Raw genomic sequence first — 22,392 nt, 5'->3', positions numbered from 1 at the left:
GACCATTCCCTAATAAATTCTGTTGTACGTATATTTATTTCTATTTCTAAAGTTCGTTTTAATGTTAAAGGCTGTTTTGAAATTCATTGTATGTTTTTTATTTATTTTATTTTATTTTATATAATTATAAATTTTAGGTAAGGCTCTGCTTTAACCTGCATTTAATTTTCTTGGGATAAAAAATATTTGATTTGGGCTTCAAAGGGGTTTAATACCTAAGACACTGTTAATTTAATTTAATTTATTTTTTTTTTTTTAATTTTTTCTTTAATTTTTAAAAATTTTTAACAGCACATTTAAACATGTACGAAACCTTTTTTCTTAAAATTTAGTACCAATTTGGCGAGAAATTGACATTTTTCTTAATAATTAATTTTTTAATATAATTTTTACTTAAAATCTAAAATTTGAAACAGTCAGAAATCCATCGAAGTCCTCCATAGTAAATCGTAGAATTTTAAATAACATTAATTCTTATTTTTATTTTTTTAGTTTACATCCTGAATCAGTATCACTTAATTACACTAAAAAAGAAGGAAAGGAAGAAAAATTTTGAATTGATTCCAAAATGATGAAAAAAAAAATTAAAACAAACCTTGATCAAATGCATTGGGATTAAAGAAACTAATAATGTCGTTATCGGACATTGTCGCGATTTCCTGAGGAATTGAAGTCTGTGCATTGTTATTGTTTGTTGTACTTTGCTGATTTTGCGACGATGATGAAGATGAGGCATCCGAGGGCGATGAAGTTTGCTGCGTTTGTGGCTCTTGCGGTAATTGCGACGTCGTCGTGGTCGTCGTTTCCGTGCTGCAAATTCCCACAGATGCTTGTTGATGATGCTGCTGCTGCGAATGATGATGAGGATGATGCGAAACGTGCATCATGGAGTCGGTTCGGTGGTGCGGATGATGTGCGGCTGAAGACGAGCTTAAACTCATTTCCACCCTACAAGAAGCAGTCAAAGAGCGAAGATTAGTCAAATGTGTACGGCGAGATTCAGGTTTAGCAGCACGTATTGGCAGATGCGACATCGAAACTCGCGTCATGGACGAGCGATAGATCGTGATTGGGCCTTAATTGGGGGGTTATATACTTGCGTTTTGCCATCGTTTGAGGTTTGGGAGGGAAGACCGGATCACGTATCTTCAACATCAGTGCCAAGCCGAATGAAGCAGAACCTGAATCTGTCAAGGGCCTAAAATGCATTTCTCTACGCCTGTCTGCCTTTTTTCTTCACCTAACCTAAATTTCTTGCATTCACTTTCTTCATATAATGACAACGACGTTCATCTAACATTCTACTCTGAGTGAGAAGCACGACTTTTTTTGCACATCTCTCACTTAAAATACAATGTTTTATTTTAACTACACATCTAAGAGGCATCATGACTCCAAAAATAAGAAAAAAATGTTTCAATTTTATTTTTATAAAAATTGTATTAGATTTTTTTTCACTTTATCAAAATAATTCAATTTAATTAAAAGTGATTTTAAAAAAGTTTTAATTTAATTTAATTCATTAAATAATAATTTAATTTAAATTAATTTTAAAATAAAATTTTAATTTAGTTCAAAAATTAATTATTTTAATTAATAAATTATATTTAATGAATTAAATTTAAGTATAATAAAATTATTTTAATTTAATTAAAATTCAATTAAATTAAATATCAATTTTATTTAAAATTATTTTAATTTAAAATTAATTTAAATTAATTTGATTATTTAAATTAAATTCATTAAACTTAATTTAATTAATTTTAATTAAAAATTCAATTTAATTTAGTAATTTAATTAATTTTTTTTAATCTCTATTTATTTGAATGATCTCTATTTTATTAATTTTTTTTAATTTCTTTAAATTTTATTTTTTTATTATTTACAAAAAAAAAAAATTAAAATATGAAACATTTTTACTCATAAAATTTATTGATATTTTCAAATAAAAAAAAATATCTATACAAAAAAAAAATTTTTGCCACTGAAATGCGTAATAAACCATTTTCATACAAAACCAATATTTAATTTTTTTAAACATGCAGATCATGCGAACACAAAGACAAACACTTCACGTACGCCAAAAACTTTGGTCTTAATTTTCTTGCGAAGCCTGTCTTCGTAAAATTACTTTGTTATAATTCTTTATACAAAATAATATTTAATTGCCTTGCTTAAATTATTCGGGAGAAGCCCAAATTTGTTAGTGCATATAAATAAGACCTTTCGTAACTTCATTTTTTTCCTTAAACATTTTACTAACGACAACACCACAATTCAATAACTGACCTCATTCTTCAATGTATGTGCTCAATTCTAATTCCTCAGATATTTTTTTATTTACTTTTTATAGGCTAGTATTAGATTGAAGTAGATTTTTTTTTTGTTAGGCGTTTTTTCTTATGTTTAATTTTTTTTACTTAAATTTAATTATTTTTGAAAATGTAAATTTTTTATTTTTTTTTTTTTTTTTAATTAAAATATTTATTTTTTTTTAATTAAAAATTAATAAAATTAATTTAATTTAAAAGTTACAAAAATTAAATTAAATTTATTAATTTTTAAATAAAAAAAATTATTTTTATTTTTAAAAAATTTACATTTTCAATTAAAATTTTATAAAAGTTAAAAAGGGGGTTCATAAAAACACACAAAAGATTTTTCGAGAGTTTTCGATGGAAAGCTGTCTCTTAAAATCACCTGTAAAGAAATCTTAAAAAATTGTTTGATTAATATTAACCGTCACCTGTTTAGTTAATTAATTGCCTTTTTATTTATATTACGATCCCATTGAGCACATTATTGAAAACGAAATAAAATAAAACGCCCATAATTAATGTTATTCATTTGAAAAATTGATTAAAAATATTTTTTTAAAATTAATTTTAAAAATAAATTATGGACATTTTTACAGTAGGACGGGTATGAGAGGGAATTGTACTTGGGCAAAAAAATATTTTATTTTTTTTTTAATAGCAACAATTAATTAAACAGGGGCGTCAAGCAGATAAATTTTAATCGAAGTCGAGAGAACATTCGTATGATTTCTCTCATCGTCACTTTATTTAAGAGTTAAATTATTTTTATTAAAAAAAAATTATTAATAAATAATTTTAAAAAATAAATAAGAGCAAAGATATAAAAAAATCATACTTACGGTCTCACACTTCAATTTAAAAGTTAAAATAAATATTTAAAAATATTTATAAAAAAATTGGTCTTGCGTAATTAAATTTTTAATTAATAATTAATTAATTAAAAAAAAAAATTAAAGACTTACGTCCCACTGTTAAAAACATGCATTTTCACTATTTTTTCACTTTTTTATTTTTTTTAAATTGTCCAACGATGAGAAGTCTCCATTAGTAATATTTTTGTTAAATCAATTTTCCATTTCCATCGCTTATGGACGTTTTATTTTCGGGTTCAGTTATGAACTGTGGTCCGTTTCTCTCTAAATTCTCTCATTTTTCGCTCTTTTATTTACAAACTTTTATTTTTTTACAGGATTTGACATAAATTTACGTCCATAAATCTCCATACGCTTGTTTTTTTTTTGCTTTTTTACAAACAACGAACGCACTTTCTTGCATTTTTTGGTACGCAACAAACGATCATGTCACCCCAAAAGCGTTTCGTTCTCGTGATTTTCGCTCGGATGTGACGTAATCGTTTATCGTGGGTGTTTGTGTTACATTTTTGTGTATTTTTGTGACTTTTTTTAAGCAAAAGTCGTTTATTACCTAATTTCATTCTCCAATAGATGCGATCCGGTGAGTGTGTTTGACGGATTTGTTTCGGTAGGATTTGTCGGTGTCGTGTTCGATGGAGTTTCCGTGACGGCACTCAGTTCGGAATTGAATGCCATGAGGGCATTGATTGTCGAACGTGTTTCCGCAGACGGGGGATTTTCGGGAGACGAGAGAATTTCCGCGGCGGCATTCAAAATCATCGTTTTCACGGCAACGGGAGACGTTCGTGCGGGCGGCGATGAGTCTTGTTCCATGGGAGTCGCTGTTGACGCGGCAAGAAGGGCTGCGGAATCGACGCCAGCGAGAACGGGCGACGACAAAATTGGATTAACGCTTTCCAAGCCGCCATGCACCGCGGGAACCATGAGCGTTGGCGCGATATTTGTGTTCATGATGTTTTCGGAAGAACGCAACGACGCCGGATCGTGAGACATGAGCACGTCGCGTGTCCCATGAAGCGACAATTGTGTCGTCGTTGCCGCTACCAAGTTCGCCTGATAGTGCTCCATGAGTAATTGGGACTTTTGTGCGTCACTTGGGAGCGTAGGAACTACTTGCGGGAGTATCGGACTCAAAATTTGCGAATATTCGGGCGTCGTTGGATTGGATTGTGTCATACTGCCACGTCGCGCAATTTCCTGCTTGATTTGCATCTCAATCATGTCGCCTGGCAACATCATCTCACTGCCAATTTCCATTTTTTCCTCTTGTTTAATGGCGCTGCTGCTGTTACTTTGTGAGGAGAAAGCCAAGGTATCGGAGGACGAATGCGCTTGTAACGATTCTGTGCCCGATGTGGTGCTCATTAACGACGATTGAGATGTTTCCTCGAGCAATTCCGCTTTGACAGCAGCCAATGCCTGCAAATCGCTTGGCTCCGTTTGCAAATCCAAAGACATGAGGGATACGCCAGCTGATGGCGCTGCCGGCGGCAACATTACGTTCATCTTTGTGTCGGAACTTTCGTCGGTTTCGAACCCTTCGCTACTCACAAAAATTGCAACATCTGGGAAAAAAATTAAGAAATTGCGAATTTTTTGATACACAGATTTTTTGTCAAGTCTTTCACTTGACCATTAATTCATAACGGTAAAATACTGAAAATGACACATTTTATTAAGCCTCATGTGAATTTAAATTAAATTCACCTGTCACTCATCAAATGAATTCAAGAAAAATATTTCAAGGGTATTCAGTAATGTGGAATTTATTTTATTTAAAAAAATGCATGTAAAAATTATGTTTTTGAAAATTTTCTCGAATTTACTATTTTTTTTAGGGAACAGAGGATAAATTCTTGAAAAAAATTAAAAAATAATAAAAACGAGAAAAATTAATTTTTTAATACTTTTACATACATTTTTTCATTTTTAGGAAAGAATTAAAAAAAATAAAAACTGCCAAATAGAATCGAAAAAAAAAATATTTAAAAAAAATATTCGACAAAAAAATTTAAAAATTTACAAGAAAAATTTTCTCGTTAAATCAATAAAAATTGAAAATTTAATTTTTTATTTTGAATTCTAATGAAATTTAATTTTTTTTTAATAAAAAATAATTATTTGATTTAAGAAAAAATATTTTTCTTTTTTTTTTTTAGAATTTTTTGTCGAACAAAAAAAATTTTTTTGAGGTTAATTAAATATTTACAAAAATACTTTTGCGACAAGCCAGATTAAGATGATCTCCAAAAAATCGAAAAAAAAAATTAAAATAAAATTTTTAAGGTCTTAATGAAACTTGTGCAATAGTTTTAAGAATATATACTCTTGAGTATTTTCATTCATAATTTTTATTTTTTTGTTTAAATATTTCACACACGCGAGACCAATTGTATTTAATGAATTAAAAAAGAAGTTGTAAAAAATGTTTTAAATTAATTTTTGTTTTAATTAATTTTAATTTAGAGATCGAGGATACTTATCTTTTTTGGCAGATTCATTTTATTTTTTATACTCTCAACCGATTGTGTGTTTTTATGATGAGGGTTGGTCTGAACGAGGTCAAACATAATATTGCCAACCTTTTCCATTCAATCGTGCATTGATAACGCAAAGTAACTCTGAGTTATATATTTTTATTTAATTTTTAAATTTAATTTTTCTTTTTAGAAAATTGCAAGATATAATGTCAGAGTTGTTCGGGAGTCGGTAGAAACTCGCTCGTTTCAATGCAAATCGACGTTGGGTCGACAATACCATATTCAATTGCTCATTCAATTTGACCTGAAAGTGGTTGTTGCTTCATTTTTTCTTATTTTTTTAGGTCCCTGTCTCATTGTCTCTCATAACGAGAAAATTTTTTTTACCCTAACTCAAGACGAAATGAAACAACAAGACACCTTCGTAGGGTTTTCTCAGATTTCCTGCACAACATCTTACCGTCTCGCGGCGCTGGCTTTCCATGTGCCTGCTGGATTGCCTTCGGGCCTCCCGTTATCGCCGTCAAACTCATTTGCGATAACGTATTGATGGAGCTTGCTTGCGGTGTGTACAAAAAATTTTGCGAATCACTCTTCTTGCCGTTCGAGATAATGAAGAGATGCACATTCACGGGATAGACAATTGTCGTGTCGAGATATGGAGGCACAGTACATATTAAATGTGTCTGAAATGAGAGGAAAAGTTAATTTAATTTATTAAAAAAAAAATATTTTAAAATTTATTTCATTTTTTTTGTCCTTTGTCTTATTTGATTATTTCGAAAAATTAAAAAAAAATAATATTAAATTATATAATTTAAAATTAATTAAATCGTTTTTTAGTTTTGCTTTAATTTTGTAAAAAAATATTTTTTTTTCTTAATATTTCTTTACTTTTATCACCTTTGATCAATTAATTATTTTGAACTTTATTTAATTTATTTTCAGAAAATATTTTTTAAAAAATTGTTTTGAATGTTACTTTTTTTTAATAATTAAATTCTAAAATAAATTTTCAATATTTTTAATTTAAAATAATTTAATTTAATTTAAATAACTTCAAATTTCAATTTTTTTAAATTTTAATAATTTATTAAAAATTATTAAATTAATTAATTTAATCGAATTTTAAATTTAAATTTATTTCACTCAATTTAAGAAAAATATTTCATAAAATTATTGAAAACATTTTTTTTAAATTTTGAATTTTATAATTTTTATACCTTTAATTTCTAAAAAAAACTTTTTGTGACAAAAAAAAATTAAATAAATTCAACAAAAAAATACCTGTTGCAAAAACTCCTGTTCCGGAATGACAGTCTCTTCCCAAATCGTGTTATAAGTCCCTTTTTTGACTGCTTTGAAGATAACTCGTGTATCTTTGGCGAAATTTTTGCCAATTATGAACAAATCTTGTCCTCCGAGGCACGAACATTCGGATAATGATTTGCGGCAAATTTCTGGCACACCCGGAGGTTGAGCTAAAAATCATAAAAATTACAATTTTTATTGAATTTTTCACTAAAAAAATTTTAAAACTTACTGCAAACGATGGGTTGCGAACAAATGAAGAGAGATTCCTTCTCGCCATCGTCGTTGATAATTTCCGTCTTGAAAACCATGCGACATCGCGTTGACTTTTTCTTGCTTTTTGGCGTTTGTTGATCCGGAAACCGTAATTCTACGTCGACATTTCGCTCTTTGAGGATGCCAATGCAATCGCACGTCACCGTCATATCTGTTTCCGGACTCAAATCGACCTCGATTACGACAGTTCCGTCGATTTTTGTTTCGGAGCACGGCGTCGAGTTCTTACTCGATACCTTGCATGCCTGATAGAACATGTGAGGAACGGCTCGTCCTACATCAGTCCCGATGTAAACTTGCAATTTCGCCGGTTTATTGTACCCCACGAGCTTGACTAGAGGAAATCCGCTGCCTTTGCGATCTTTTATCGCGCCTCGACTGCCTTCCGTTTGGTAACGTGCCCGATGTTGTTGCTCGGGTTGCGACAAAATTTGCAAATGCACTTTGCCGTCGCGCGAAACACTTCCTTCGGGCGGCGAATGCGATGCGGCGCCCGTGAATTGTGACGTTGAAGCAACAACTTGACCTTGTTGGAGGCGTTTTGACATCGAAGTGTATCTAAAAATAAATTTTGAAATGAGAACAAGTGAAGGAAAATTAGATGAAAAGCTTACTTTGACGATCCAGGCTCCGATAATCGCTTGGCACTGTAGTTAATTGGTGACTGTTGCTGCTCGGTTGAGCTTCCTGCAGTGCGTTGCGACATCATAAAGGTCTCGTCGCTGCATGCATCCTCCGATTCTAAAGCAATGCTTGCTATGCGAGGTCGTTTGGGTCTCCGATGCTCATCTTTTTCGTCAATTATGCGATGTCTATCACTCAATCTATGACAAAAAAAACAACAAATGAAATTTATTTTTTTTAAATAATAAAAAATTAATTGAGACAAAAAAATACTTTTAAAATGACTTAAATAAAAAATTTGTTTTTAAAATGATTTTTTATTTAAATTTTAAAATTAAAAAAAATTAAATTAAAAAAAATTATTAAAATTATAATTTAAAAAAAAATTATATTAAAAATTATTACTAATTTTTTTTTATTTTTTATATATCTTTATTGCTATTTTATTGAATTTAAAAATTATTTAAAAGTTTTTTAAATACAATAAAATAAATTAAATATTTTTTTTTTAAGTTAAAAATTTATTAGTTAAAAATTAAAAATAATCCGATTTTAATTTTTTTTTTTAATTTCATTGATTATTTTATATATAAAAAAATTAAAAAATCAATTTTTAATATTTTTTTTACCTACATTGGAAAATTTATTGAACAAAGATTTAATTAAAAATTTTTTTGTCTCATTCTTGTTTTAAAAAAATTTAATAAAAATACTCACGTGACGTCGTTTTCAAGCCTATGATGATTAAAAAAGAAGAAATTTGGCGGCGGTTGAACAATTGTTGGTGCCACGGTTGCTGTCGATATGATACTGCCGAATCCAAATTCTTGAAAAATTTGTTGTTGTTGATGATTTTGCTGTTGTTGTTGTTGATTTTGATGCTGATGCGTCGCGTAATGATTTATTCCATCCGTTCCTAATCCGCTATCGTTCGAACTGTCGCTAGGTGCAGGCGGAGAAATTCTCGGTAGTATTTTCCCCAAATTCGGACGCTTGCCAGGCAATCTACTATAATATTGTCTACGTTGGTATATTCGGTTTATGCTCGCAATCGAATTGTTCACTTTATGACCACCTGTGCGAAGCAAAAAAAGAAAGAACAAAGAAAAATTAGGAAGATGCCATGACAATCAGAAGCAGATTGAAGGGAACGTAAAATAAGCACGTCTCCAAAGTAACGCGAAATGGAGATAAATCTTCATATTTCACAAACACCCTTCTTTGTATAGAATCACAAAAACCACTTGAATGACGGAGTAAGTAAATTTTCTTTCGTAATATGAGCTAATGAATTGAAATTTTTCTACGGGACTACTTAATCCTTCTTTTTCACGGTACGATAAACGATTAATTATCATTTTATTTTTCATCGAAATTGTCCTTTTTTAGATGGAAGTCTTTTCAAAAGCAACTTAGCAACTTCACCATTTTTTTTTTCTTTCATAATTTTATTTAGTAATTTTTTAAAAGAATTTTTATGTAAAATTTTATTATTTTTTTTTTTATTTTTTTATTATTTTATTATTCTTATTATTTATTTTTTTTTCTAAAATTTTGAAAAAAAAAAATTTTTTAAGGAATTTTTGTGTCAAATTAAATTATTTAAATTAATTCTTTAAAAATTATTTTAATTTTTATTATTTTATTTTTTAATATTTTATTTCGATTTAATTAATTAATTTATAATTTTTTTTAATTTTCATGTCAAATTTTAATTTATTTGTATTTAATTTTTATTATTGAATAATTTTATTTAAAGAATTTTTTTCAAATTATTATTTTTTTTTTAATTTTTTTTTTTCATTAGAAATTCTTTAGAATTGCTAAAATTTTTTCCTTACTACCAAATAATTCACACTCGAAATTTATCATATTTTTTTTAAATTTTTGTTTATTTCATTAATTATCACTTTTCGACCGTTTCACAGCTCTTTTTGTTATTGAATGCAATTAAAATGCACTTTAACGTCAAAATAAAAAAGTTCTTATCACTCAGAATTTTAAAGAAAAATACAAAAAAAAATAAATGAGAACAAGAGACGTTTTATTGATGCAAAAATTTCCAAATATTTAATTAGGTGAAAAAAATATTTACTATAATAAAAATTTTTTTGATGTCTGTCAAAAACACAAGTTTCACGTTTCGATCAAGGTCGAGGTGACTGAACTTTTTTGCACAAAATTTATCGTTTAATTATTTGACATTTTTTTAAAATTTAACTTCAAACAACTCCAAATTTTTATTCAAAAACCTTTTTTTTTTGTAAATGAATAAATAAAATTGTCCTGCTATTTATCGCGACTTCCCTTCTCTACGTTTCTTCCGCGACTGATATACATTACCCACTTTTTTCAGCTGATAAAGGTATATCAGCAAAATTCACACGAAGCAAGAAAAAAAATTAAATGTGTCTGCACTTGATTGCAGATATACAGAATAAAACAACTTTTTGACTAATTTGTGAGTTTGAGTCTGTTTTTGTGAGAGATTTGTGCGGAGAAAATAAGAAGTAGGGGGAGAGGCATGGCAACGATGCGAATGTTTAGATAAAAAGGAGTAAAACAAAAATATTAATAATGGCAAACACGTGCGTTGGTACACAGCGCCGCTCTGCACGGATTTATCGCATAGTTGAACATGAACAAGCAAAAAAAAAAATAAGTTAAGTCAGTGAAGAAAATAAATTAATAATTGATGTATTATGTCGACAGTTAATTCATTCATTAGCCAGTGACCGGTTGTTATTGACTGTTTAGAAAAATGTTATGGAGGTAAAAAAAGTTGTTTTTGATGAGATGTCTGTCCGTGACAGATTTGGTACTTTTATGGGAGAAAGTTGGAAGATTAAACTATTTTTTTTATTTGTGGCGAGTAAAGGTAAGAAATGCATTTTATGAACTTTTTATTATTAAGCTCTAATTTTAATAGCATTAAAGATTTATATACCTTTGAGTATTTATATAATTTTGAATATATTAATTTTTTTTTAACCAAGGTTGGTTTTAACTTTATTATTATTTTTTTATTTTTTAAACTTCAAAAAAATTTAAAATTAATTAAATTTAATTTAATTAAAAAAAATAAATTTTGTAAATTTTTTTTTATTTTCATTATTTGACTTTAATTAAAAATTAAAAAAAAATTCTCAAAATTTGTTAGAAAATCAATAAAATATTTTGACTTAAGCTTGAGTTTTAGAAAAATTTAAAATAAGTAAATTTAAAAAAAATATCAATAATAAATTAACATATAATAATTTAAAAAAAATTAAATTAAATTAAAAATAAAATTTAATTAATTTTAAATTTTTTTGAAGTTTAAAAAATAGAAAAAATTAAATTTACTTGGTTCAAAAAAAAATTAATATGTTTTATATTTTGGATTTTTTTTATAAAAAGTTAGATTTATTTTTTTAAATTTTGAGTTAACATCTTAAATTTTTGCAGTACTAAAAATTAAAAATTAATATTAATTAATTAATTAATATTTTTTTTACAAAAGTTAATTTTTAATTTTCTTTAAAGTTCATAAATTTAAAAAAAAAATATTGAACTTAGTTTTAAAAAAAATATATTAATTTGACTTAAGTTAAACTAACTTAATTATAAGCTTAAGTTAAACAATTTTAATAAATCAATAAATAATTTAAAAATAAATAAAAATTAATTGACTTTACAAGTTTTGCAACCCTGTTTATTTTTTTTTTTATTTATATAATTTCTTAAACATAAAAACGAATTTGAACTTATGATTTCATAAGAATAGGTTATCAAATATTTAACAAAATGACACGGAACATAAGTGTTAATGTATATAATTAATTATGTTGAACTCCGTAGAAAAACAGAGAATCGTTTAAAATGCTCAAATAATAGTAAAAAAAAAATCAAAGAAAAATTTATAATTTTAGAATTTATGTATTCTTTACGTAATTTCGCATTTTAAATTGATCAAAAATATCGAATTATAAAAAATTTAAAAAAATGCGCTCAAATCATTAATTAATTACATGAAATTATCTAAACAGGTATCAATTCGACGAAGTCTGTTGTTAAACGCGTCACACTATTTAGTCAAGTATGAAATTCAGCAACAGATATCTTCAACATATGTTCTAGAGATACCTCCTCTTTTTGTTGATTTTCTACTATTTGATCAAAAAATAAATAAAAAAAAAAAGGAAAAGCAAACAACAATTTTTACCTCAGGGCAACTTTTTTTTCAATTTTTTTTTTTTGTGATTTTTTTTTCGTTTCACTCGTCAACATTGACGTTCCTCATCGTGTTAACGCAAGTTCAATACTGATTTTACGAATTGTTTGTGCAAGCAGTATTTGTCCAGACACAATCACAACATTCATTCTCTCCTTTTTGTTGTCTCTCCAAATACCTTGTTTCACGGAGAATCAGTTACAACTTGGTCAAATTGCATGTCATTTTTAAAAAAAAGTTCTTTTCAATTATTCATGTTAGTTTTACGATGCAGTTAACAATTTTTATTTCATTTGTAGAGCACATTACAATATACTACAAATTTAATCGAGTAACCTATTCTAACCCCTATTTCATTCTCAAACGACCGTCATACGAATGACGACGAGAGATAAGCTTGAGTAAATTATATTCAGATGCACTTTTTTTAAACGGTCTACTTCGTGCACTTATTTTTTTTTTTAAAAGTAGATATTGAATCAATGAATCACTTAATGATAATAATTGTGATTAATTTTAATATTAAGCGGCATATATTTGTATAATAATAAAGAGTTCTTACTGCACTGCTTGCATTGCAAATAACATGTGAGGTAAACGACTGTCAAAGGCAATTTATTTGTGGCGTTCTAGAAAAACAACGCATTTCAATCATCAGACCTCCATCTATATTTAGACTAAATTTATTTCTGGATTTTCCTGTGACGCGATGAAAAATGTGACGATCGATATGAAAAAAACGGAGTTCTAATTCTAACACAAAATTATCATTCGAGCGAAAAAATAATTATTATTTTATATGGGAAATAAGCCATTCCTCTCTCTCAGTAACGCAGTTATTTTATCGAGACTGTTGAATGAACTCGCAACGACAACGAGTTTTGCAACAAACAACAGGTTTGCAAATATTTGAACAATGTAGCGCGAAAAACAAGTTAGAAAATTACTTGTAGGGAGAAAGAAGATGGAACAACCAAATATGGAATTTTTCTCAGATTTCTCCATTTCTGCTTCAAAATTAATTCTTGGAAAATTATTTTTAAAGAAAATTCTCTGAAGAACAATTTCATTGATAAAAATACCTTAATTAGGTCAATTTATATCTGAAAGGCATTTACTCAACCGTACGTTAAAAAAAAGCTACGAGAAAAAAAAACAAACAAAAGAAGGATGTTATTTAACTGGAAGAAAATTTTCTCCGAAGCATCACGTGTTTCTAACAATCAGCTATTAGGATGATAACGTATCGTATTTTTACAAGAACGAATATGAATGAATGAAAAGGACTACAAGCTAAAGTATCTTATGAATTGTGTTTTTTTTTATTGAGTGGTAAGCAAACATTTAGTTACACAAGAGAATTTGTAACAAATTTTTTCTTTCATAATTTTTTTGACATTTACAGGGAATTTCAAAAATTCTCCGTTTTGGTGTCTGTCTGACACCAATCATAGCAAAAATTCGCTCAGAGAAATAAATAAACTGACAACTGATAAAAAAATCATAAAATGCTTCTTATTGAATTGATAAAACCATAAAGCTGCTTGACAAGTTTTTAACAGGGCAAACTAATCGGCTTCACAAAATGACTGTCATCTGCGACTTTCTCATGTCTCGAAGATAAGATGTTATTGATCTAATATTTTTCAAAATATTTTCATACGATGAAATCTCAAAGTAGTAACTATTCAGAAAATGTTATGATTCAAAATCTCTTACGCGAATGACAAATTTAAACATTTTGATCTTTTAGAAGGTTTTTCTTAATATAGAGCAATCCTTAATATCTGATCCGTTTTGGTATTTGACAAGAATGTACATATTGACATCTTTTTGCTAAAGCCCTTTATCCATGGATACGCTGTTAAGCCATAGACGAATTCCGTTGAAACGATTTACTTTTATGCTTCCGGCTTTTTCATGAAAATGAAAATTGAAATAGACATTTACTCCAAGAATATAGGTCAAATAGGAATTATCATAGCAACGATTTAAAGCTGAAATTCGTATTAAAGTTTTTAAAATGTAAACACTTTTTTGATAAAATATTAACTCTCCGAAACCATAAATAAATTAAAACTCATTAAAAATAATTCAACCTAAATTTATCATTGAAAATTAAGAAAAATTAAATTGAGTAAAAAGCGCTTACCACAAAAGCAACCAATTACTGTGATACATAAAAATAAAATTCTAGATGTTTATTTTCTGAATGAAACTCACACTTGATCAAATAAAGGAAAATTAGGTTTCAAATTTGTTTTTTTTCTTTTATTCAGCTTTTAATTGGGTGAATGACGTCAAAAACATTGCTTTCCTTTCCCTCGTGCATTTTATTAATTAATTTTTATGAAAAAACATGATTATTAAAATTAATGAAATAAAAGATTTTTTTTGCTTCAATTTTTTTTTGATAGCAAATAAAAAAAAGTTGTTAATATGTTAAGAAATCATAAAATTCGTTCGTTGCATTTCTCTTTGGAAATTGATTTTTGTTTATGAAAAATTCACAAAACACGCCAAGCCATGAATATTTCATGTGTCTACAAAGCTCGTCTCCAGCGTGTTTGAATATTTATTGAATATTATAGGAAGCAATTTTCAATATTATTATCATGTACGATTGTCGAGAAAATAGCTGAAGAGTTGTTTCAAATGATAATTCATTTAAAATGGGAGACGGCAATTTGTGTTCAAACTGTGACTCCACACGTGCGTTCATGTGTGTGTTCGATAAGATTGTCAATCACGATTATTTGCGAATTTAATGTAAAAAAAACGACGGGACACAATTTTATTGAAAGTCATAAGTCGTAAAGTTCTGAGAAAAGCACCAGTCGTCGACAGTTAATCTATTGTGCTCGCTCACCAAGCAAAATTAAATCATCTCATAGCGTTTGTGTAAATAATAACTATAATAACGAGTAATCAACTTTGCATCAAAACGAACAGATATCTATCTATCTATGGAGCGTTACGTAAAGCCAAGTCGTATCATACCAAAAACACTCGAGTCATTGTCAGTTTATACTCGGACTCGAATTGGCGCCTCCGTCATTCGTACATTAGCAGAATCGTCAATGTTTTGTTGACACATTAATAATAATGAAGAGCCTCACGCATATTTTAGATATAAACGAACTCGAAAAGCACGGTTCTTTTGTTTATTTTTTTATAAAAAGTAAATATTTTTTCAATTTAACCAAACTTTTATCACACAATAAAAAAAGAGTTGTCTTGATGTGATAAAGTAGTTCGTGTTTATACGAAAAAAGAAATAAAATTTCCCTTTTCTACCCGAACTTATTAAATATTAATGCCCAATTCAATTGTTATTTGATACTTTTTTCTTTCTTGGGAAATATTTCACGTAGTTTGCCTTTTCCCTGTCTTTCTAAATGCCATGGGTAACTGATAGCATTACATGACAATATTTCCAAGAAATTGTATCTATTTTTAGATATGTGCCTTTGAGACATGAATATTCCAACTGAAGTCGTATAAAATATTCAAAATTATTTGGGAGTTCAATGATTTTGTCAAAACAAAAACTTTTGAATTGTAATTTTGAATAATTTCATCTTTTTGGGCTGGATTCTGGAATAAGTTATTTGTTATGTTATATCTAATCTCAATATTATTACGTCAATACAATTTTTAAAATGCTTTTCGATTTTAGTAATTTTAATAATTTTGGGAGTATCAAGTCATAAATAAAATTTTATTCTATTTTATTCTAAATTAAATTAAATTAAATATTAAAAAAATATTTTTTCAGAATTTCATAAATTTTGCCTTCGTAAAAATTTTTTAAATATTTATTACATTTATTTAACAAATCTTTTTTAATAATAATAAATTAATTTTAAAATTTATAATTTTTATTTTATTTTATTTTTTTTTTCAATTTTAAAGCATCAGTAGTTTTTTTTACTAAAAATTTTATTAATAAAAATTTTTATATATTTTTTTTTATTTAAATTTTATTTAACTTTGTGAAAAATTTAATTAAAATTGTACAAACATTTTTTAATTTTTTTTTATAATTTCTCAAAAAAAAAAAAATTAAGAAAAAAACTCAAAGCATTTTTTCAATTGTTTTAGCCTTAAAAACATTTTTTTATCAGATTACAACAAAACAAAAAATACTTTTGATGTATTTATGATCGTTATCATGATGTTTACCAACTTCAGATTGTCTCGTCAGAAAAAAGTTGAGATGAATACCTTTTGAGCACAATTCTGACTGATTTGTCGCCATTTTTCATGCTGAAATACAAAAAGCATGTTTTTTGCCTCTTTTAAACCACAATGCTTAACCAGCGGCTCATTTGATGTTTTTACTGTTTTACAAAAGACAAAAAGTAAAACAAGAGGAAGCTACTAACCTTGAAAAAAAACTTTTCTTGTTATAATTTTGACCTGTGGGTCATGCGTAAGAACATCCTTTATACATATTAATGTTTGTTTATTTGCGAAATTATTTCAAACGCTTCGCTTGAAGAAGAAAAAGAAGAAGTATGGGCAGCGCAAAATAAAAACCATTGAGGTAGGTACTCGAAGTGTTATCATTTTTAACACATAAATTCATCTACCTACGTCGCGATATTTTAAAAAATTCTTGGAAATTAACAGGTAACAAGAGACATCTTCAAAGAAGTCTCCAGCAGAAATTAATTACTATGTTTAAAAAAAACATTCAACAAATTTTCAGATTTTAGTGAAACAATAGAGGTAAATTTTGCTTATTTATATAAATAATTATAATAATAATAGACGTTTGATTGACAGATTAACATGAAAGGAATTGTTAAGTGTTTAAGTTCGTGGCAAGAATAATGGTAAAAGTTTTAGTTCAAAGTCGAAGAATCATTTGAGCATATTTAATAACTTTTGAATCAGAAACTTATCTTAACATAGAATTTTTTATATTTTTTTTCGATTTTAATTATTTTTCATATTTTCACGTTTATTAAAGATTTTGAAAAAATTTGTGAGATTTTATTTAAAATTTAAAAAAAAATTAATAATTAATTTGAATTTAATTTTTTGCTAAAATTCTAAAAAATTATTTTTCTCTTTTGAACAATAAATTTTTTATTAATTAATTAATGTTTTTAATTAATTATTTTTAATATATTTTAATTAAAATAATTATTTTTTTTAATGTCTTGTTCTAACACATTCTAACAACTAATAGAATTTTTTACGAAAAATTTAAAAGAAAATCGTGAAGCAAAACATGAGTTAAAGCGTTGCAAAATTTGTATGGACTCTAAAATACGATCGAAAATATTCAATTTTTTTTTAAATTTTAAAATTAATATAAAATAGAAAAAATTTATATTTTTTCATAAATTTAAATTAAATTCATTATTTATTATTCAAAATATTTAAATTCGTTGTTTAATATTTAAATAAATTACCGAACTAAAAAGTGTGAAATAAGAAAATTTCATAATTAAATAAAAATTATAAAGAAAAAATTATATGAAAAAAAAATTTATGAAAAAATTATAAAGATATTTTTAAGTTACGCAGCAAAAACTCGTAACTAAACAGAACAAAAAGAAAAAGCGTACCTGTTTTTCTTTCTTGCGTTTATTTTGTCTATTAAATAAATAGACATTCACGTCTCGCGTTACTCAAATTGATTACAAAGCAAAACCTGAATAAATTTTTTAAACATATTCATTATCAAACACTTCAAAAAAAAAACGCAAGTCGTTTTAAATATGAGCAACATAGGTATAAAAAAGTTGTTTATGATAAAAAATTGCTTATAACGCATAAAATAAAATTAAACAAGAAACAGTTCGAACGCACCATTATAGTAAAAAACATACATAATAGAGTAACTCTTCTATCTAAATTGCTTCGTACGGTCAATAATCTCAAAGCAACAATTAATAAAACGAATGTTGAACCAGAGTTAAAGGAATAAATTGTCTCTAAATAAAAAAGGTAGAATGGTAAAGAACGCATGTAACTTTTTTAATGTAATTATTTTTATTAAAATCATAAAACATTTAATTAATACGGTGATGTGAATTGCTAAGTGAAGCTATTCACTCTTGCGTGTCATTTAATTCTATCTGAGCGACTTCCATCTGCTAAGTTTGCTTTTACATGATCTCGTAACACCTCAAAATCTGCTCAGCAGACAGTTGGCATGCATTTATTTGCACAGACGTCGTGAAGTTATTTTTAGTGCGACTTTTTTTTCGTGTTAAAAAGGAGTTATTTAACGAATTTCATCAATTAGCGAACGTTAAGTGTTAGAAAAAATATTTTTTTTAAAAGAAAAGAATGAATTCATTGAAATATTTTAGTTTAAAACCAGCCCAAGTGATTTTTTTTTAATGACACATGTCGAAGAAAAAAAAGAACAAAAAAATTTTTTTCATTAAAACCACAACACAATCCATGTTTTCTTCAAAAAATCCTCAGCAATGTTGGAAATAATAATAACCTAGGGGGAAATCGACTTTTTGCTACTAATTTTTGCTACTTTACTTCATTATTCATGAGAACACAAACTTGCCAATACCAATAATAATGCTAATAATAACAATAATTTTTTCTTTCCTCGCCAGAATAAAGAATAAAATAAATTATGAGCAACCGCTGAGGCAAAACCAAAGCACATTTGCATGACGTGCCGAATGCCGGTACATCTTCATGACGAAAAACACGCACTTTGTGCATTCATTAGGAACAAAAAAAAATTGAGACTTTTTTTAGCAAATATATAAATATTTATCAAAAAAATATTTCCTATATGATCCGGTTTTCAAATACAAACACAGACAAGTATATTTTTCACCTATAATTAAATAAATGCACACGCGGTAAATTATTGAAACAAAAAAAAAACACGATGCTATAGCGACGAAGCTCAAATAAATGAGTATGAGTGTCATTAGCATTAACCGCGTTTTTGTTCCTTTCAATTCTCTCTCTCTCGCGCATTTGTTGTTGAGCCGATACTCGAAGTACGTCACAATTATAAGTTACAAAACAGCTTTTTTTTATCTGAAACAAATTTTTGATTGGACCGGAATTCAGAGGTGTAATTCATGGAATTGATTTAAATGGGAAAAATTACAAGTTAAACAATTTTTTTATATATCATTTTATAAATAAAAAAAAATTGAAAAAAATGTCAAGGTCGATAGAAAATTCTGCTAATTTTTTTATTTTAATTTTTATTATTTTTTACTTGATATGTTTTTGTTATTTTTTTTAATTTCTGATTTTATTTTTATTTTATTTATTTATTTTAATTTCTTAATTAATTATTTTTTTATTAAAAATTTATTTAATTAATATTTAATTATTTATTTAATTTATTTTTTTTTATTTAGTTTTAAAATTTAAAAAAAATCAAATTTATATACAAAAGGAAGATTTACGGCAAGTTCTATTTTTTTTATTTTATTTTTTTTTTTATTTATTTTCAGAAAAACATTGGAAGTCATTGTCCCAAAAAAACAGATATGCGAATGTTGGATGACCCAGACTTACTAAACATGAAACAAAGAATATATTTTCACGCATTTCAGCTAATTACAAAAATTTTGGACGGATCAACAACTGATTCATAGCAAAAATTACTTGAGGAATGGAGCACAGAACTCATTTTATTACAAAGTATTAAACAAATACCAAAAAATGAAACAAGTTAAATTTAAATTTTGCGTGAAAAGTAACTAATCTGAACAAGATTCTTTAAAAACGAAAAAAAAAATAAAATTGCGATAGAAATTTCACAGCAAACTACCTATTAGAACTATTCTTACACTGAATAAATCATGTTAAATAAGGGAAAAACTTAGTATACCGTTAATAACTGGTTGCATATTTTTAACTGCCTACATATTACATGAACATTTGCTAATATATTGCAAGTATCATTCTAAAGATTTTTTTCGAAATCTATTAAAAATTTTTATTTTCATTTATTCATTCATTTCATTTATTATTCTAATTTTTTACTTTTATTTTATTTAAAATTTTATTAATTCTATTAAAATAATTTTATTTAAAAATAAAAAAAAATAATTTTTTATTTATTTTAATTTTTTAAGCCTTTTTATATATTTCTGAAAATTAGGTATAATTAATTAAATTAATTATTTTTTTTTCATAAAAAATTAAATTTCTTCTTTTGTATACATTTTAAATTTTTTTTAAAATCTCAAAAATCATCAAAAAATATTTTTTTTTTATTTTTCTCAATTTTTTTTTTATAATTTCTGAGAAATATAATTTGGTATTAATTTTTTTTACCCATTCGATAATTCAAAAAAAAAATTCTTTCAAACAATATTTCCTCAATTTACATGAAAATTCACATAAACTTGTCATTCGCGCTCAAAATCAATTCTAAACAAATTATTCTACTCACACATACACTTGTCAATTAATTTTTTATTATTTCATCATTTATTAACTTACCATTCACTCGAATGAATTTTCCTTTTCCTTTGCCACCTTTTCCTACAAATGGCCCGTTTGAATATTTTAATAGCATACCGTTGATTTGATCACTTTTTTTTATTTTACTGAATTTGTCAGTTTTCTCAAATTTAATTTTTTTCTTAGTTTTATATAAATAAACACGTTACTTTGCACTCTCTATTATTATTAAAATTTTTTATTATTTTAAACGTACGTATCAAGGTTCAATTTTGTAGTAAATTGACGTTAATTTTTTTGTATTCTTGTTTTTGTTTGATGATCTGTGTATTTTGTCGGAGAACTGGAACATGTATCACTTGTGTGTGAATTATTGAACTTCAGAATTCTATCTTGAGAGATATTTCTCTGCTTTTGTTTCACTATCGATTGTTCAATGTTTAATTTGTAGAACAAAACAATTCACTGATATTGATAAGAAAAAAATTTATTTTTCCTATTTTTTTTTTTTTTGTGATAATAATTTTACGTTCAGTCACCTTTTTTTTGAACTATTTTTTGCATTTAATTTTTTTTTTGTGGGAATTTTCGCCTTGTTAATATTTTTAAAAAATATTTTTTTTTTCGTTGTAAAATAAAAATATTTATTTATCAATAACGATCCGATGTTTTTATGTTTGAAAACACGTCAAAACAGGTTCGCGCGTTAGTTAACATAACACGATATTAAGGCTAATTCTGCTATTTTTCTCGGTATTTTACTTGTTCGAGTGAAATATTTTTATTATTATGAGTACTTGATTTCTAGTTTTTTTCGTCTTTCAAGTGCGTCGAACATCTATTTTCTTTCGCTTCTTCCGAATGACTGACTGGCAATGCGAGCGATTATATAAAAGTACTTCACAAACGATATATTTAGTTGCATGTGTATTGCCTTCGATGTCGTCGTCGTCGTCGTGGTAGAGAAATGTCCGTACACGTTTCACACTTTGATAGAATCAGAATATTATCAGTTGTTGTTGTTTATTTTTTCTGTACATAAATAAATAATGTATACTTTTTGTATATATTCAGTATCGGTTATTTGTTAATTACGAGTGTCTCCTGGCTTCTCGGCGCACGTTTCTCCTACACTGATAGTAGATGTCCTTCGGTACTGCGTACTCGTCGAGAGAATGAATGGCGAGAGAAGAGAAAAATATTTTTGACGACGTCTCAGTTTTTTATTTATTTACGGATTTGCGAGGATTTTTGCCACTTTTTTCACATTTTTATGGCTTAATTTGATGGTGCACGATAAGATATGAAGGTTTTTTGACTTTTTGCCAGTTATTTTACGGGATTTCCCGGCTAAAAGTCATCGAAACGAGAGCGCAGAAAAACACACGAACCGAACATCAATGAATTATTAACTAACCTGTTGCTGTCAGGGATGACGTGTTGTTTATGGGCAATCGGGAAGCCCTATTGATTTGTTATTGAATTTATTTTAAAATAATTTTTTTGATTTTTTTTTAAATTTTTAAAAATAATTTCGTTTAGTTAATTTTAAGTTAGGCAAAATTTTAAAATTTAGAATAAAAATTAATTATATATTTAAAAAAAAATTATTTAAATTATACCTATTTTGATTCAATTTAATTTTAAAAATTTTTTAAATTATTTTTACTATGTTTAAAAAAAATTTTTTAAATTGAAAATTTAAAAAATTTAGGAAAAAATTTTTAAAATTAAAAGAAAAAAAAATTTAAAATTTAAAACAAAAATTGAAAATTTGAGAAAATAAAAGAAAAATTTGAAAATTTTATTTTTTTCAAAAAAATTATTACCTTATTGAAGCCCTTGAACGGTGCATCTCTGACAAAGGACCCTAT

At 26.7% G+C, this 22,392-nt stretch overlaps 1 protein-coding gene across 4 annotated transcripts; it reads right to left on the bottom strand.

Moving 5' to 3' along the window:
• Positions 1–25: 25 nt before the first annotated feature.
• Positions 26–21,944, bottom strand: LOC134836481 (nuclear factor of activated T-cells 5). Of its 4 annotated transcripts, XR_010162303.1 has the most exons (11): positions 21,614–21,944; positions 20,558–21,550; positions 8,602–8,959; positions 7,875–8,084; positions 7,217–7,818; positions 6,961–7,154; positions 6,134–6,359; positions 3,744–4,758; positions 596–948; positions 424–524; positions 26–219 (listed from the first exon to the last, which is right to left on the bottom strand). XR_010162303.1 is itself a non-coding variant. In XM_063851686.1 (10 exons), the coding sequence occupies exons 2-10, from the start codon at positions 20,631–20,633 to the stop codon at positions 520–522; spliced, it is 3,039 nt and encodes a 1,012-aa protein (XP_063707756.1). In that variant the 5' UTR covers positions 20,634–21,505; positions 21,576–21,944; the 3' UTR covers positions 26–519. The 4 variants fall into 4 exon arrangements, 3 of the variants coding, with proteins under 3 accessions (XP_063707756.1, XP_063707754.1, XP_063707762.1); XM_063851686.1 differs by having other exon boundaries at positions 26–524; positions 20,558–21,505; positions 21,576–21,944; XM_063851684.1 differs by having other exon boundaries at positions 26–524.
• Between the last annotated feature and the right edge of the window lie 448 nt (positions 21,945–22,392).

This window comes from Culicoides brevitarsis, chromosome 1 (assembly GCF_036172545.1).
Source record: "Culicoides brevitarsis isolate CSIRO-B50_1 chromosome 1, AGI_CSIRO_Cbre_v1, whole genome shotgun sequence".
Lineage (NCBI taxonomy): Eukaryota > Metazoa > Arthropoda > Insecta > Diptera > Ceratopogonidae > Culicoides > Culicoides brevitarsis.
Note: the sequence above shows the minus strand (reverse complement) of the source record. Positions and strands in the feature narration are given on the sequence as shown.